The following is an 18,644-nucleotide window of genomic DNA, read 5'->3' on the forward strand; positions in this document are numbered from 1 at the left end:
AGGTTTTGTCCCGGCCTAACGGCGGCAGGACCCCCACCTCACAGGAAAATCACCCCGCCACACGAAAAAAAATGGATTTAATTTCTAAACCGCGCGGGCAGGGGCAGCGGTAGCGAAGTCAGCGGCCCTCAGGCGCGGCAAGAGCCGCACGCCCGCCCCTAGGCGGACACCGCCACCCCCGGCGGCGACTTCCCGCCCAGCGCCGCCCGCTTCCAAGATGGCCGCCGCGCCCCACCCCGAGCCTGTTCCGAAATGGCCTCCCCGGAAGTAGGCCGGCGGCCCTGCCCGCTCCCAAAATGGCCGAGGCGGCCGCAGCGCGTCATTACCGGCGGGGCGGAGCGAGGCGTGTCACCGCCTCACGGCGATTGGCCCCTCGCGCGGCCCGTCCGCCAGCTCCGCTCTCATGGCAACGGGCGGGGAGCGGGGGTGGCGGTCGGGCCGAGGCAGCGCGCCGCGGGATGGAGCCGGCCGGGGCCGCGCCGCAGGGCTGCGGCCCTGCCCGGGAGGCGGAGGAGCCCCCGGGGTCCCCGGCCCTCCCCCCTGAGGAGCTGCAGGGCGACCAGCCAGCCAGGCAGTCCCCGGGGGAAGAGGCGCTGCCCGCCGCGGCCGGCCGGGAGCGGGGCTGCCGAGGGGCCGGCCCGCAGGGCCCGCCGGGGCGGGCGGCGCGGGGCAGGGGGCGGCGGGCGCCGGGCCGGCGCGGCGGGGAGGAAGGGGTCCGGGCCGCCCGGCGGCCCCGCGTCACGGTGGACAGCTCCAAGGCCAAGACCTCGCTGGAGGCGCTGAAGATCAGCCTGCGGCAGCTGCGCTGGAGGGAGGTGAGCGTCCGCCCGGCCCGCGGGAGGCTGCCGGGGCCGCCCTCCCCTTCCCCGCCTGCCCCTGGCTGCGGCAGGGCCCCGGCCCTGCCCTCCGCTCCGCCCGCGGCGCTGCCGCCGGGGCAGCCCACCCCCCGGTGCCGTGGGCTCTGCCGCGGCCAGGCGCCTCTGCTCCTCCTCCGCCTCCCCGGCCGGGCAGGAGCAGGCTGCTGGGGCCCGGCTGGTGTCACCCCGGCCCGGGGCTTCTCTAATTCACTGTCACCTCTGGAGGCTGATGTGATTCATGATCAAGATTGCCATCGTCAGTTATGCAAGCCAAAATGGGGGTAGTCGGATGTTACGGTTTAAAGCTTGAACTGATCATTGGAAAGGGCTAGAAAGAAACCTGCCCCTCTGCATAAATGTTTGGCGTGTTGTGTCCCTTTCCGTTTCTTTCCTTTCACCCTTCCCGCACAATGCGCGTACAGAAATCAGGCTCGTGAGCGTGGAGGGAAAGGTATAACCTGCCAGATCAGCTGGCTAATCCATGGCAAAGCCTCCGCGTCGCGGATTATCCTGGAGACGTGTCAAAGAGCACTGCATATGAATGAAATATTAAACCTCCTAATAACGCATACATAACGGGCTTTAGCCTTCTAAATTATTGTATGTAGAGAAGACAGGCTTTTTTTCCCCCCCTACAGCTTGAGTCATGTGTTCTTTTTGTGATGTGTGGATTCAGCGTCTGCCTGTCAGTGGCGAGCTGGGGTGATGACAGTACAGGAGCTGGCACAAAACTGATGCTTTTGAACTCCTTATTTAAAACTCTGAAGAGATTTCTAATGTATATCTTACTATAGATGCTAAATCATACTCAAATTGTAAAGATTTTATTTCCATAATAACTTTATAAATGGCTTTATAGAAGTTGAGATGGCTTGTAGGAGCCTTTTGAGGAGCTACTGTAAGAAAAAGGGTACTTGTAATCCATTTAGAAGAGGGAAGCTGGAGGGGACATAAACTGGAAGGATAAAACCTGAGGATGAGTTGTTTCTTCATGTGCAGAACTAGGGTACAGCTGCGTCATCTGGGCACCTGCTCCACTTAACAAAGCTGCCTCTGGGATGCCTGCTCACAAGATACAAATATTTCTGTGTACCTGAGGCTTTTTTAATGAAATTTCTATGGTCTTGGGGTAGACAGTCTGTGTTGTGCCTAACCTCAGAGTTAAATGCCACAAATTTATTTTCTGGAGGGTTGAGTGGCAGTAAATATTACCGAAGTTTATTTGTAATGTCCTAAATACTAGTACCACAAAGACATAGATGCTTCTCGCCAGGTAGAGTAATGCTTTCTCATTCTCTGTTTTCGTAAAATTTTATTTCAAGATTTTTGTTACTTAAATCCAGTGGGAGAATATAAAAATCTCGTTGCACAAATGCTCCAGTTCTCAACTCCTGGTCTTAGAGCAAAGTAGTAAGGAGACAGCGGAGGCGTGACATTAAAACCTGTTACGCTTACCTCTTTTAGCCCTCAGAGTACCTGTGGAGTGTCTGTCAGCAGCCTTGCTCCATGTTCTGCTCTGTGGCATACAGAGCAAGGGGGACTTCACACATAATTTCTTCTTACTTATTGTCAAGTTTTACGTTCAGAGTGCCTGGTACCATTCCAGTGAGTGTTTCTGAATTACTGATTTAAGTTAGCCTCACAAGTTATGTTGGTAATGAGCCATACTTAGTGGTTAATTTTGTCTTTTCTGTTTCCTGAGGTTTTACTGTTTTGCATATCTGTCTTGCACTTTGGTATTCTGTCCTACAAATTGATTTGTTTCATGTGCTCTTGTTCCTCTTTTGAGTATCTGCACTGTATTAACCAGCATTCTCCTTCCTGCTCTGCGTCCCCCAACAGCAATTGCTTTTACTTCATCTTTTTTAGTTTACTGTCTCCCTCAATATCCCGTCTCCTCCATCCATTAGCTTGGTCAATATTTTTTCATTTAGTCTGTTGCTTCCTCTTCTGGCCACTTCATACTCTTAATAAAGAGACCTAATAAGGAATTTTGCAATGCTAGACTGTACCATCTAGGTGGCCAGCAATTCATTCCCTGTAAACAAGTCACTGTAATGTATTGCTGTATATTTTTCAGCTTATAAATAGGTTAATAAGTATGAACGTGATATTTCTCAAGGAAGTGTTTTGGTTTTTTCTTTATTTCCCTCCTACCTACCCACCCCGCCCCAAAGGTGGGAAGAGTAATGAAAGGGGAACTGATATTAGCTATGATTCTTAACCAGTAGTTTTTATATTGTGGAAAGTGTGAGGGTAAAAGTCTTCTAGGATGGGAGCAAGGCAGACTGTTGACTTCAGGCTAGCAGACTTTGAGTAGACACAGGGAATCAGTAGGCAAAATCTCATCTAGATTTGAAGAGGAAAATAACATTAAGAAGAGAAATCAAAGGAAAACTCTTTTATTCAAGTTACATATAATTTTGAAAGCTCTCCCTTTCAAATGTTTTATAGCACTGAAGTATTTGTTCAAACAGCTATCGTTGGTGCCGGAGAGCCTTGGAAATAGTTGCACTGTTCCAGCAGTACCAGCAGAGGGGACACATGATGTCTCTTGCAGGATCCATAAAAATAATTTGAAAAAAATCTTAAAGTGGTAATGAGATGCACATATTGTTAATACTGATGTTTCAGGGACTGGTATTGTACTTGTCATCCCTTGTATAATACTTTTCAAGGTGATTGTGTCTTGGGGTTTGATGTAGTATATTTGATCCTCCTTCTGCCTCACTGTTTTTTTCCCCATTGCTGCTTTTGCTTTGTTTCTGTTTTTCTCTGTGTTTGCTGCTGGTTGTGTTGGCTTGAACGTTTTGTGGGGCAGGAGACATTATGCTAGGCTTTTTAAAGCGAGCTCCTTTTTATTGATAACTTTTTCTGTCTAATGGATACCATCATTACAGTGTCATACAGGCTTTTGGTTGGTGGGGGTTTTTTTTTGGGTTTTTGTTTGTTTGTTTGTTTTAAGTTGTATGTTCTGGAATCTCCTTGCAGTAGTTACGCTGACTTGCTGGAAGAGCTTTGTTTGAGTAATAGTATGTTCCCTGATAATTTGTAGAAGTATGACATAACACACCATGTGAGTACAGAATTGTCCACATGGTAGTAGTTCATTTTAGTAAACTAACATATGGTAAATGCCATTACAAGACACAAAAAAAAAAAAACAAACCAAAAAAATCCCAATACTCTAAACATGGCTAATATTGATCAACAGTTTGTTCTATGGCACTGATACATGAGGAAGAGGTGAAAGTCTGAGAGAGCATGATTTGACTGTTGAGATTCTGTTATCAAAAGTAAAACACAGTAAAAAAAGTTGGTTTTTTTTCCAGCTGTAGGAATTTTGAGTAAATTAAATTACCAACCATGATAGTTTTGCCTGGGCAACGTGCAGGGGAGGACCTTTTAAAAAGCATTGCAGAATTTTAATGTGCATGCCAGTGAAGCAATTACTCCCATCACTAGATTGGACTATCTGATTTGGTGTGTCAGATTCTTTAAATGAACATGATATGCCAAATGAAATAATAGGCACAAATTGAGCTTGCATCCTGAGTTTATTCATCACTTAATAAATTATTTCTTCGGCTAGCTTTCAATTACTAGGAAAATGGAAGAAGCAGATGTCTTGGGCATCAAATATCCCAGCGTTAAGCGTTTCATTTGTCTCGCTGTTCAGTAGCTGCATGGAAGTGTAGAAATAGTTTGAAATTTTATGCTGGGAAAACCTGACTAGAAGACAAGTCATTTAACTTGTCATTAAACATGATGGAACAGACTGATGTGACCCATGAGACAATTTAAATTATTGGCTTCTAATCAAAAGGTAGAAATGACCTGTCAGACAAATCTGACTGTGATTAATTGTGTCAAAGTTGTGGAAACAATTCTGTTCTCATTGTGGCTCCTTGTTTATTTGTTCTGACAAGTGTCGCTCAAATCTAGATGAAAAAGATTTAAAATAAATTGTTTGAAGAGTTAGTGAATTGATTGCAACCTGCAAGTTGTTTGCAGTGACTGATCCGAGGACCAGGCTGAGTTTTTCTGTACAGGATGGGCCTGCTGTAGCAAGGATGGCCCCATGTTTATGGCCTCCATTCCCCGTGGCTGCGAGCATCTTGGCTTTGGCACAGGTTAGTGCAGATCTGGGGTTATTGCAGCTGACACAAGGTAGCTGAAGACAGAAGTTGTTACGAGAACAGCAGGCTGCTTCAATTGTCCAGCTTTCTCCTTTTAGTTAGTCCCCTGCAGCAGGAGCTGGGGAGGTGGCAGAAAGGCCTCTTTTATCACCATTAAGATTAATCTATATCTGCCTGGCGCTGCCAGAGGGAGCCAAAAAATCGAACTTGTTTGTTCCTTTCCAAACACTATTCTTATGTAAAAGTATATTGCAGATGGTAAAGAATCCTTCCCAGCTCATTCAGGAGGTGCATTTGATCCCTTTGTTGGATAAATCCAAATAATCTTGATTTGTCAGGAGCAGGGAAGTAGCTATGCTATCTTAGTCGGTGATGCAGGGGTGCAGTGCTTCCATTTTCCAGTCCAGAGCTGCTCACTTTTCATCTGTTGTGAAATGATTTCTGCACAGTGTTTGTAAAGTGCTTTGATATCCTCTGTAGATGAAAGGTGTTATATAAATGCAAATTTCATTCCTTTCATTTCAGTTTCATTTAATAAATAAATAAATTGTTCAGGTTTTAGTGGGGAGGGCACTCTGAGACCTAATGCTGCATCTGTATTCAGGATGTACCTGTGGAGAGAGGTTAAGGCCACTGATTGTCTTTCAGAGCCTAACAGAATTAATTTTCACTTGTACAGAAACAGATTTTGCAGGCTGAATAATAATGAAATAAGTGAAGAATCCACTGGCTCTGTTAAATTGGGTATCTCATCCCTATGAGTAAGGAAACAGAGGAAGGATGCATTGCTCAATTAGCATTTTAAATTAATTTTTCAAGGCTATTTACTGAGGAAACTGAAATTTTAATTAGAGTAGCAAATAAAGTAATTCACTCAAAAGCTTTATGAGACTTTTCTGTCATATTGAAAAAAATCCAATGCTTAAAGAAATGTTTTAAAGCAAGAAAATTTACATTTTGAGTAAAGAACAAGTGGTTTCTGCAAAATACTGTGGTTCTTTCAATAAGTGAATAGTATGGAAGTTGCTGTGTAATGAGGGTGGTAGATATTTAATACAAACGTGTCCTAAAAATGCTGTGGTCAGAAATACAGCATATTTATTTGAAAAAGATGTAGCCTAATAATAGAAGAGATTCCTGTGTATATATTCTGTGTGGTATTTAAATGGTATCTACATGGAGTTGCAGATATAATGGGGGTTTTGATTGCTAAATGGGACTGTGTCTAAGAGAACAAGTGTGAAAAAGAAGAGTATCCTTTTTTACACACACACACAAAAATATTTATTATAACATGGATTACAAATGTTTGGGTTTTAACTTAGTAATTTTTTTTTTTTTTAATCTTTGGATACTGCTAATTCATGGGGCTTTTGGTCTTATTGCTGGTAGCTTCTTGGTTTTTTAAACCCACTTTACCACTACTAGAACCTGCTGCTATCAGTAATTGGCAGTGCTGTTTCAGAGCTCTTCAGACTGCTTAAAAAAAGGTTGATCTTTTTGCTAATAGAAAAAAAAAACCTATACAGTTTTCCAATTATGGTGAAACCTTGTGTGAATGGGAGAAGAGGCTGGAATACTTAACACTGTTGAAATAATTGCATTCGTTATTAATAGCTTAAATATATATGCTCAACAAATGATTAATTGAATTGCGAGGTTTTCTGTTAATTGCAGGCTATTAGTACCAGAAAGGAATTAATACTGTATAAACTAATACATATAACTGAATACGCATAAATGAATAATACAGTTATTTCACTTAAATATCTTGCTTTGAATATCCATTTTAAATTTATTGCAGCTTAGACACCAATGTAAATCAGCTTGCTCAGAAAGTGCTTTGCAGTTACAACCTACTATTAATTTACAATGATGTTACTAACTATATGTATTTCCTGAAATGAGTTACTAGCAGAAATGTTTCGTGCTGATGGGAAACTGGGAGCACATGGAGATGCCACGTGGTTGGGGGTGAAGGGCCACCACGGGTATGGGTGCAATCTGGGAGAAGGCTGTGGGTTACCAAGCTGCAGAGAGGGAGTGTAAATATAGGGCATAGGACGTTGCATTAAATGGTGATCTTTTTAAGACTAGGAGTCGATTTAGTAACTGCCAGTAATGACAATTCCTCCATGACCTCTAGTGTTTTTTTTTTTTCCCGTGATGGTTGATTATCATCCCTGAAACGGGGGAGAAAAAAAACCCAACCCAATGCAAAACACTGTCACACTTTGTTTACTTCCCAGCTGTAACACTTGCTATTGCTGTGCCTTCATGTGCCGGAATTAAGTGCTGCTTAATGAAATTTTATTCCCTGTAATAGTATTTTAAATGACAAATGAGTCATGCCTTAATTGTGGTTGATAACAAGCTTAGAGTTTCTCAGTACAGATCATGTCTCTCAGTTATTTGTTTTTAGTTTTAGAAACCTTTCCTGGTTTGTTAACATCTTGAGCTTTAGAGTCTTGAACTGATCAAAATATTCTTAGTTTTGCAACCAAAATATAGAGCATATTTTCTTTTGACAGTCAGAAGACTGTTCCTGAATGGTTTATGCTTAACATGAGCATTTAGAAAAGTAAGGAATGAATGGGTATTGCCAGATTGCTTCAAAACTTGTCTCTTGTCTCTTTTCCAGTTTCCTTTTGGCAGACGCTTGCCGTGCGATATCTATTGGCATGGGGTATCATTTCATGATAATAATATATTCTCAGGTCAAGTCAACAAGTTTCCAGGTATGTTACTTCTGTTTAGAGTTTAAACAACTGCTTTAAAAACATGATGATTTTAACTGTTTCTGTGTTTTACTGTTTTTTAATGTGAATTATCTGCCTAATCAGCTGCTAGCATTTTTAGCATATTACTGTTTCTGGTAGGTGGCTTCTGCTTAGGGGGTAAGAATATCAGAATGGGTGTCTTGAACAGTATCTGAAATGAAATTTGTTTCGGAGAGAAAGTGGTTTTGGTGAAGAAAATGCTTCGTATGTATGACTTAAGGAAAAATAAAGAGTGTTAGGCTACAATTTAAGTGACGTATGCAATTCTTGTTGGTCATCTAGCACTGATAACAGCGCTGTATCTTTGGATTTGGTTTTGATTCAAAGTGGCAAGAGTCTGTTTTGTTTCGTACTCTGGCCTATCTCAGGGAGAAGCTCGAAGCAGAGTTCCTCAAATGGATTTTTTTAATATTGAAGAGTTCACGTCAGTCCTCATCTTATGATGGCTCTTCTACTTTTTTAAGCTCCCTTTTTTCTCATTTAATCCCTGTTGAGATCTCTCTAAATAAGACCTAAGAGCTTAGGTATTGACTTACCAAAGCCCTTTACTTCAGATTTATTGCTGCTGTTAGTATGCTGTGAGAAGAACCCTCAGATATTGAACTTTATGCTTTGTTTACCCTGACTTTCTCCTGTCTGGAGGAAATTCACGTTCAGGTGTTGGATGGTGTAGTTTTCTGGTGGTTTAAATCTGTGCCAGGTGAACATGGTAAGCAAGTGGCCCGCATGGTAGTCAAAAACAGAGTCCTTCAGAACTAGACCTGGCTTCCAGGAACATCGTGCTAACTTGATGCTGGGTTTTACTATATTTTTTCTTTTCCAAAAGAGATCTGGATGCTTTTCTTAGTCACTTGTGAGAGGATTCAAAGAATCTGAAAGGGTTGGTCTGCAAGAAGACTTAAAACTTTTCCATAAAAATAGCTTTTTAGTCTCATTCCCAATGGAAACAAGACTCAGCAATTGTGTGTGTGTTGCCCATTATGTCCTCCTTGTACCTTTGGAATCTTCTGGCCAAAATCAACCACACTCAATAAAGAAAGATCTGCAGTCTCAGACTGCTGTGTTCCCGTAGGTTTTGTGGAAACTTGCTGACCTTGTAGGGAAGAAGCCCACAGATGATGTTCTCACTGAGAAAGAAGCTGCAGCATGAACCTTGTAAACTGTAATATCTGAAAGCGTACAAACAACTCAACAGTAACTCTGACTGCCTCAGCCCTTGCGAAAAACTTCTGCCAGAGCTCACACAGATCTGCGTGTGGCTTGGTCCAGGCATGAGATTCAAAGCTGCAGGAAAGCAGCTAAGTTTGTCTGCTCACAAAATAACTTATTCTTTCTGATGTAGTTACTTAAATGAATGCAAAGTAAACATGAAGTGGTTGATTATATTTAAAGGAAATTTTTATCTGTCCTGGAATGATAGCAGGCTAGGGCAATAATTTTGGATTACGGTAAAGGCAGTAGTCACTATTTGATGAAAGCTTTCCCTCTATTATTCTGAGCTGTATTTTTCCTAATTATTTTTTTAATATGATACAGTAATACATACAATATGAAATAGGGCAGGAGAATGCTACAAATACTTTGTCAGATCTTAAAAATTTTGAAAGGTTTTCAGCTTTATTGAAAGCAAAGTGCCTTACTAGTAGGGTGAGCAATATTATCACAATTTACTTCTAGGATGAACTACAGTGCAGGTTTTTCATGACTTCTAGACACTCTCTATTCTTTTCCTAGGCATGACAGAGATGGTACGAAAAATTACACTGAGTCGGGCAGTGCGAACAATGCAAGATCTGTTTCCTCTTGAATATAATTTCTATCCTCGATCCTGGATTCTGCCAGAAGAATTTCCCCTCTTTGTGGCTGAGGTAGATTACTTTTACTCTCAGAACAGTATAACTTGTTGGATATTGTTGCCATTTGTTAGTTATTTGTTGTTATTTGTTGTTAGTTCTTAGTCTTTCATACCTACCAGATTATTTAAAATCACACTTGGGTGCTTTAGATTACATGTTTTTCAATTTGCCTGAGATCAGACATAGTCTGGATGAACTGCTTTTGTTTGTTATGTTCTAGAGTAAACTTAAAAGCAATAATGCTTCTCTGCAATGCCAGGAGAGATGTCTGAAAATTAAACATGGTAGAATCATAAGCCCTTTCCTTCCATATTCCACTGAGTTTAAAAGGGCTGAGGAGGTTCCAGTACAGTGTGTGCAGCGTGGTACTTCACCATGTTCACTCTCACTGAAGTCTTTTTAGTCCGTTTGGCCTGTTCTATCCAAATCCTTCAAAAGAGCATTTTGGACTGTGCATCATTAGGTATACTCGCATCTCCCTGAATAATTGTTTGTTTGAATCTCTTGTCAGACTGTTGCTTTGTTTAAATATTCAGAATGTAATAAAATGCCATTCTTTTTCAGCTTTATTTTTTTCCAAAAAAGTGATGCTGTGTGTTGGCGTTTGGTTCTGTTATTACAAATATATATTTTTTTAAATATTGTATGTATTTGTTTTAACCCTGTCTGACTCGCCCAGTGCCTTTTTGTATTCTCCAGTATCCTCTGCTTGGAAAAGTGAGAGAAAAAGGTATGGACTTTAATAGACTTCTATATTGTGTGTCACTTTTTAGATAATTGCCATATCCACAATCCAATTAAATTCATGAACATCTTCTAATATATACTCTTCAAGTGCCCTGGGTCACTGCCATGGCACTGCTAGTTAACAGCAAAAATGAATAAAATCCCAACAGTACTTTAGCCTTATTGCTTTAGATGTAAGACCAATTTGTAAAAGGAGTATAAGTTATCCGATCAATTTAGCAGTGACAGGTAGATAAGTGAAAATAACTTGGAAGTGAACTTTCAAAATGGTGCACTGGGGCCCCAGCAATGACTGTTTTGGGAATTGTGCCTGTCTTGGTTACAAGGCACTGAACTGAGAGCGCGTAGCCGTGTGGTCCGTACAGCAGGTTAAACGCACGGACCCGCACGCTGTCAGCAGGTGGCACTGCAAATAAATACTTTTCTCTGGTTGAGCAGTTACTGGAGTGAAAATGATTCGGTTTTTGTTCCAAGAATAACAGATGTCCGGTAGCATGCTCCTAGGAGTTTCCTTTGCATATGTTCTTCCATCTGTGTTTGAGAAAAGCATAGTTCTTGTTATCAAACATTATATTTTATGTTGTAAGAGTTTATGTTCTACTTAACACAAGTTTGTAATGTAACCCCTCCAAAACAAGAAAAAATACAAAACAAAAAATTCCAAATCCGCTGTGAACTATAAATGGTTCAGAACACTTTCATTTGCAGTTTCATGAGCTCTCAGTAGGGCCTCTCCAGTCTTTCCTGTTATTTGTTTATATATGGTTTTGTTTGCTTTAGAACCAAGGTATCCTAATGCTGCTAAAAATGCCAGTGCTCAGAGACTGAATTTTCAGGTTATTAATAAATGAGTACAATACAGCGTTGGCAGTGCCTGCATGTTAGACATACCTGTATAGGACCTGGCATATACTTGAATATGAGTGCCATCTGTACATTTACCTGAGCAAAAGATGACCATCGTTTTAACCATCTCTCTCTGGCACTTCTGGAATTAAAGCTGTATTGTCATGGGCTGCAGCTACTAAGCACGTAGCTCTAGATCTGTCATGCTGAAACTCATGTTGCTGCACCTCTACTGGTACTAGTATTCAAGTCCTTTAGGGCACAGTTAACTACCACAAGTCAGATTCTGTGTCTGTGTAGGTATAGGTTAGACATGAGAAGATGGTGCTGTTTGTAGTGTAAGATTTTGTCACACAGAGCTGGACTAAGAAGTGAACACCTAAGAGGTTTTATTTGTGATAGAAATGACTACTGAAAGAAGAAACTCCTTGAGAATTTAACTCTCATGGCTACCTGCTGAAGCACTGTAACGTTTCAAAACACTTTTCTCAAGTATCCTTATTTTGCCTCACTTCTGTAGACATGATCAAGAACTTTTGTCATACCTTTGTATCAATAACTACATCAAATGCTGTCAGCTTTTCCCAGTTTCCCCTATACCTAAATCCAGGTAGAAGACACTACAGCTAATCCAATGTTAATCTTCTGTCCTTTAAAAGCCAGCAATTGATGAGAAAGCTGCACTCTTGAATTTGTTGTGGATGAGCTTCATATTGGGAAATACCAACAAAATGGTGGTTCCCTTAGTGTCATTTGTATTGAAATGAAACAGTGATAGGTATTTCTAACAAAGGCTTAAAAGTTCATTTTACTAAGTAAATAATACTTAACTATTTTCAGTATTCACCTTTGGGGTTTTTTTTATCTCCTAAACCATTTTGTATTAACATGTCACTGTAACAGATGATAAATTGCGGACAAGCAAATTTCTCAGGTGCTACAGTAATCACCCCTTCACTAACAGAGAAGAATCTGTTGGAATCTATGTGCTAAGAATTTATTTCTAATAGAAAATTCCAATTTCTGAAAAGTAACTAGCTTGGGATTCAAACCAGGACCTTGATTGTTCTCATACTGCCTTCTTTGTGTCGTCTGTGAGGATGATGAATAGGCCTAGTATGATTAATTTTTAATAAGAATCTAATTTGGACAGTCTAATTTTCAGCGCAGCATTTTTTTTGTGGTTTAATCAGGTTTTTAGCTTTTGGATACCTCTTAGGCATAGACATGAATGTTCTAGTCTTTGTGCTGTCAAATCTTATAGCCCATAAAATGTAACACTCAATTCATTCAGCCTGTGCTCCCTCATGAAGGGCAAACCTGTAAATGGATCAGATTTTCCTACCGTTAGACGTCATACTCTCCTCTTGCTGTTGACTGTAAACAGTTAACATGTTTTTAAAGATAACTTCCTTCTGTCAAGCGAAGTACACAGAAATATCTCATTCTGTGTGAACTAATTTTCCTACATGACTGAATTGTCTGAGTCTGGACAAGCCTCCTCATAATGAGAATGTGAAAGAATATAGTTGAGGGGATTGTGGAGAATTTGAAGACTGCTGTCAGGAATTTCCTTGAAGATCAAGAAACCATCTGTTTTCTTCAAGACAGTCAATCTGCTGCAAAACAAACTGGCTCAGGATTACTATTCCCCCGTTCCCCACCCTCCTGTCTTCATCTGTCATGTGTAAGTTTTGATGGACTAGAAGGCCTGAATAATATCCAGGCCTTCTAGTCCATCAAAAAAAGGACTAGAAAATGATGGAGAATATAACTTCCTTTGCAGCTAAATGGAAGGAGTTAACTATGAGATCTATGAGACCAATGATTGTTAAAATGCAGTACTTCAAAAGCAGGTTGCTGTTGCTTCTTTAACAATAGTCCTTGGAAGGCGTTATCTTTTTTGAAAAAGTGCTGCTGTAGCAGAGCAGAAGGAGCCCGAGGCATGAACGACAGAAATGGGAATGGGAGGCAGGTGATGCCCTGGCTGGTGTCATAGAGGGTCTTTGTTACTTTCTGCACTAGTAGACCATGATGGGCACTTCGTATGCACAACTAGAGTCATAGTAGGATATGTTTGGTCATGGAGGTTTGATAACTAAGTGCCTTTCTGGGATGCTGACTTTAGCAATGGTGAACCAGAGAAGCTCCTTTAGTATGCAGAGTAATGTCATGTCAGGGGAAGATTATTCTTTAGCGATAAAAAGACTAGGGCATAAATCCTGATTTTCCTTCTTTGCATATGTAGGCCTGCTGATCTACTTGGACCTATTTATGCATGTGCTGTTTATGTAAGCCTGATCTCTGTTGTGGCATTTTATCCCTCAAGGTGACCTCTTTGTAAGAAGGATCTTTCATTGAGTTAGTATGACATTTGTCTGTGAGAGAAATCCTGGTCTCAATAATTACTCTTGAATTTCTGCTGTAGTTAGAAGGAAGGCTTTTAGCGGTGTGGTTCTCAATGAGCTACATAACTGGATGGGATGGAGCCAGAAGTCCTTCAGGCCTTGGGAACATCGCCGCTAGCAGAGCTGTGCCTTACATGCGGGTCAGCAGCCTGATGTAGGCACAGGGGTGCTCTCTAGAAGTCACGACGATCTGACCGGTGCTCAGCCTGCTCCAGTGTGCTCATTTTTTCTCTTTCATTCTGCAGTGCCAGGGGTGATGGTGGCAATTGATTGGTTTTTCTTTGTTAGCTTGTGTCCTGAGGCTTCTTAAAGTCAATCTCTGGTTGTTGCTGGTGAGCCGCAGGGCTGCGTAAAACCAGATCACAGACTTCGTTTAGCATGTGTCTGGCTGAATGGAGAGAATAGCAGCTGCAGGTCTGGCGCGGTACAACGTGTATGCAAGAAAAGTATGATCTGTACTGTGACATCCCTCCATTTTGACAAGAGATTTTAAGTGCTTTACTCTTCTGAATCCCCTCAGTAGCTGATAAAGGTGTTAGCCTACATCCTGTGTTTTCTTTAGCTGCATTCTCTGTTAGGAGTCCCTGTGCCAGTGCCGTTAGGAATTTCATGAGCTACAGTCATGGTTATATTCTTTCCTTTCTACATGTTGTAAAACATGCCATATTTTATGAATTTAAAAAAATTATTCTAAGATAACTCTAAATCCTTCCTGACTTTCTTTCTCAATTTCACTACTTATAATTGGGGCAGCCAAATCTCTGCAGTTCTTATTTTTGCTATATAAGTAGTAAATAAACTAAAATTTATTTAGGCAGGAGGAGATATGCATGTACATGAAAGATATTCAGCAGATGTGTCAGGCCCTTATGGTGACCTAGTTACTGTCTTCCTGGTTTTTTTGTGTCCTCAAATAAAATGCATTGAAGCTTGCAAACTTAAGGTTTGCTTCTTGGGAATGTGAGTTTTGTAGACAATTTAGATTGTGTAATTGCTCTTTTATCTGATGTAAAAAGATTCCTTAATATATTTGGTTTGGGTGGTGGGGGTTTTTTTTGAGAGAGTTTTGAGTGATTATATGCAGTTTACAAAAGTGCACATTTGAATCCAGTGATTAGTTCTTGGTGCCATGTTTAATTCTGACTCACTGTATCCAGTTGGGAATGACATTAGTCTCCAAACATTCCCTGCTAAATGAATGTGTCAGTTTAACATGTTCAAAGGCCAAAACAACCTTATTACGATAATCATGTTTTGGACTACCAACTATTAACAGGCTGTTACAGGTGTGTTTGTTTAATTTTCTCACAGATAAAATAACTGATTCTTTTGGAAAGAAAAATGGGCATTTCTTTTTTTTTTTTTTTTTTTATAATTCTTTATGTACCTCCTATTAGTTTGTTAAAACCAAAATCTCCAAAGATGTTTATCGTTGCTTCCAAGAAGCTAGTTTCTATAAAAGGCTGTTGTCTCTTACAGTGCCAAGCCCTGTTTATGCTCCAGAAATCAAGCTGCTGATGTTGGTGTGTAGAAACAATGGTGGGATTGAGCAAAAAGTTCAGATTCAATTGCCTTTTGAATTTGAGACATTTGGATCTAGATCAGAGTTTTAGAACTTTCTTCCTTTTTATTCTTCTCACTTTCTGAGTGAGGATGCAGACACCTCTCTCTAGTATTATAATTCCCTATAATTTACTTTTGTGTTTCATCTTACTAAGGCCACATCTAGGATTCTGTAGGACAGCTACATACTTCCCCATCACTGTTACAATTTCTGTTTGTGGTAAACCACTTCCCTTGCATGCCCCAAGAATTAAGGGCACGATGTGGAAAAAAACCTCAAGGTATGGCTATAATGGCTTATAATGTACTCGGGGATATCTACAAAGCAGTGAGAGAACTGGATACACAAGTATCGAGGCTCATGCTGCTGTAAACAATGCAGAAATAGGTCATACAGTCCTCCAGTGACAGTCTTACAAAGTATTAAATTTGCTGTAACAAACAGAGATCTTTCGTGGCAAGGCACTATAAACAATGGATAGAAACTGATACTGAAAGGTACTGGTTTGCTAATTGTTCCTCTTTCCCCTGCCCCTCTCTTGCTCTTTCTGTGTCTTGATGATCTTTATACATATCCTCACAGTGTATTAGGTGTGAAAATGTTTTACCTGCTAGTTCCTTTCTAGTGGGGGGCCATCTCCCACCATCCCGTACATAGTAAGTTCAATTGTCAGTATGTGTCTTTGGAAAAAACGTTTTCCAGAATTATTCTATTGATCTAATTTGTTAGCAGTAAAGAGTATTTGATACAACTTTTTAAGAAATCTGCAAACATTTCTCTGTAAAAGAGGTGAAATGTATCTTGTCTAGTGGCTTTTCTAAGCGTTTTGCATATTAAAATGCATTATGCTGTGTAGATGCTGGTGCTGGCTGTTCGTGAGCTCGTACGCTAGAGTGCACCGTATTTCATGCTGAACCAGCACAGCAGTGGTGAACATCTGAACACATGCACTGTCTTGAGGAAATGACAGGCCAGGTGTGGAGTGCTTTGTAGATTCATCCAAAAGTTTAGATTTGGTACTAGACACCTCATGTTCTCTGCCGATTTTCTTGCCTTTCTTGATTTTACACTAGGTACATCTAAAGAAAGTATTTGAATTGTCATGAACAGATCTTCCTTAAGCAAATCAAAGCCACTGAGAAGAGTTACTGAAATCGTGATCAAATTTTCTTTCTTGCATTGGATAGAGAAGTTGTAATTGCATGTCAGGCTTGAAGGGAATTCTGGTATAATTTAGAAAACCCTTCATTTTGGAAAACTGGTAGGTAACAACTTCAGCATAAACACTGTGCTTTGCTTAGTAAATTAGTGGTATTTGCTTAATATCTATACATGTTCTAAGTTTTTGTACATTTGGTTCAACATTCCCTAGTTTTACTAACACTGGGTATCTGATTGTGAAAAATACTCAGTGGTGGAAAAAGGTATTATCAGTGCCAGATTTTTACTTTATCTTTTCTTCTTCCCATACTGTTCTGTCTGCATTCATATCTCAATAAATAAGGTGCCTTTCCTTGGGTTAATGATTATCTTTGTCATTTTAGTCATTCAAAATGCAGCATGAAAGTTTAACTTTGCGGTTTCATATATATTGTTGACTAATGAAATGGAGCTCATGAGATATACAGCATTTCATTTTGTAAATTGGTACATAACATTGAAAAGAAGAACTTGAAATTGTTTATACAATGGTTTGTTAAATAAAATGACCTTTTGCCTGCACTAGTAATTCCCTACTCATGCTTTTTTGTTGTCTTTGTGCTTTTCGGCACTGTTTATCTTTTACCTTTTTTGCACAGTGTTTACTACTATAGTGATCATGTTATTTTTATGTATTTTTGTTAATGAATGCAGTTCGTTGATTTTCACAGTATCAGCTAGTCTTCTCCCCTCCATTTAGTGTCTTTCAATGTAGTTCTTTTCCTTCTAGGTCCGTATGATGAAAGACAGCGATCCATCCTGGAAGCCTACTTTTATTGTAAAACCTGATGGAGGGTGCCAGGGGGATGGTATCTACCTCATTAAAGACCCAAGTGACATCAGACTGACGGGAAGCATCCAGAGCCGGCCAGCTGTGGTCCAGGAATATATTTGCAAACCACTGCTTGTTGACAAACTGAAATTTGATATTCGACTTTATGTCTTACTGAAATCTTTAGAACCCTTAGAGATTTATATAGCCAAAGATGGACTTTCTAGATTTTGTACAGAGCCCTATCAAGAACCCAGTCTAAAAAATTTGCACCAGGTTTTCATGCACTTAACCAATTATTCACTAAATATCCATAGTGGTAATTTCATCCATTCTGATAATGTGAACACTGGCAGCAAGAGGACTTTTTCAAGCATTCTGTGCAGACTGTCTTCCAGAGGAGCTGATGTCAAAAAGCTGTGGTCAGATATAATATCACTGGTGATTAAAACCATTATTGCACTGACACCAGAACTGAAGGTTTACTATCAGTCTGACATACCAGCAGGAAAGCCTGGGCCAACTTGCTTCCAGGTAGGCTGGAATTTCTGCCAGAAATGCAGTTATTTCTATGCGTGGGTTAATTTTCTGAGTGTTCAATTAATTTTCTAAAAGCTTTCTCTAGTTATGTTGCTGAACACTGGTTGGGTATAGTGCACAGACTGAATAGCACTGTGTGAGATAAGAGCTTAGGTTCTCCTCACGCAAGTTTTGCCCTACAAATCTCAGTCTCCTGACCTAATAGCCATAAGCATATACGGGGAATTTTCAATGGGTATCAGTCATTAGTAGCAGTATTCGTTCCATCTTCTGGGTGTTGTAGCTATGAAGCTTTGCAGCTTCCTAATGCAGCTATGATGATGGCAGTTTTAAGAGCCACTTGTCATAGGTGCTAAGATTCCACGTTGACAGATGCAGCATTTAGAGATAGGGATGGTGTGAAATTAGCCATCAGTATTGAAAACAAACAGTTTCAGTAATTATTCAACAATATAGCGTGTTGCTCAGTTATTTCTCTTTTGTCCCTCAAATGTTTCTTCCTCCTGAATGTTGATGTATGGATGACCATTGCGTTCTCTAGGACACAGAGTAGAACTGCAGTAACACATTGCTTGTTTTGCACAGATTTTAGGGTTTGACATTCTCCTAATGAAAAACTTGAAGCCCATGTTACTAGAAGTAAATGCAAACCCCAGCATGAGAATAGAACATGAGCAGGAGGTAAGACCTCTCAACACGATAGTGATACTGGAATAAAATTGTTTAGGTTTCGTTTTCTGGTCCTTTTCCTTGTTTGAAAGATGAATGCTGTCTGATAATATGAAACCTCCATGGTTCTCTGTAATTTTCTGCTTTGAAATCGTTGCTAATCTTATAAAGTGGAAATATGATTTATTGGAATTGTGAAAGCTCTCCATCATCTTTGTCATAAATACATTTATTCATCATCCCCTGCAGTTGAGTTAATTGTGTTT

The 18,644-nt window shown here is 40.4% G+C and overlaps 1 protein-coding gene across 1 annotated transcript in view; it reads left to right on the top strand.

Annotated features, from left to right (window-relative positions):
• Positions 1-354: 354 nt before the first annotated feature.
• The window catches only part of TTLL11 (tubulin tyrosine ligase like 11), a 50,337-nt gene continuing 32,047 nt past the window's right edge, over positions 355-18,644 (top strand). Inside the window, exons 1-5 of the mRNA XM_055719687.1 lie at positions 355-815; positions 7,638-7,734; positions 9,511-9,644; positions 17,128-17,703; positions 18,295-18,390. Of these exons, the coding sequence (XP_055575662.1) occupies positions 459-815; positions 7,638-7,734; positions 9,511-9,644; positions 17,128-17,703; positions 18,295-18,390 (1,260 nt within the window). The 5' untranslated portion in view covers positions 355-458. The remainder of the gene's footprint in view (positions 816-7,637; positions 7,735-9,510; positions 9,645-17,127; positions 17,704-18,294; positions 18,391-18,644) is intronic.

Source organism: Falco cherrug, chromosome 9, assembly GCF_023634085.1.
Source record: "Falco cherrug isolate bFalChe1 chromosome 9, bFalChe1.pri, whole genome shotgun sequence".
Classification (NCBI taxonomy): domain Eukaryota; kingdom Metazoa; phylum Chordata; class Aves; order Falconiformes; family Falconidae; genus Falco; species Falco cherrug.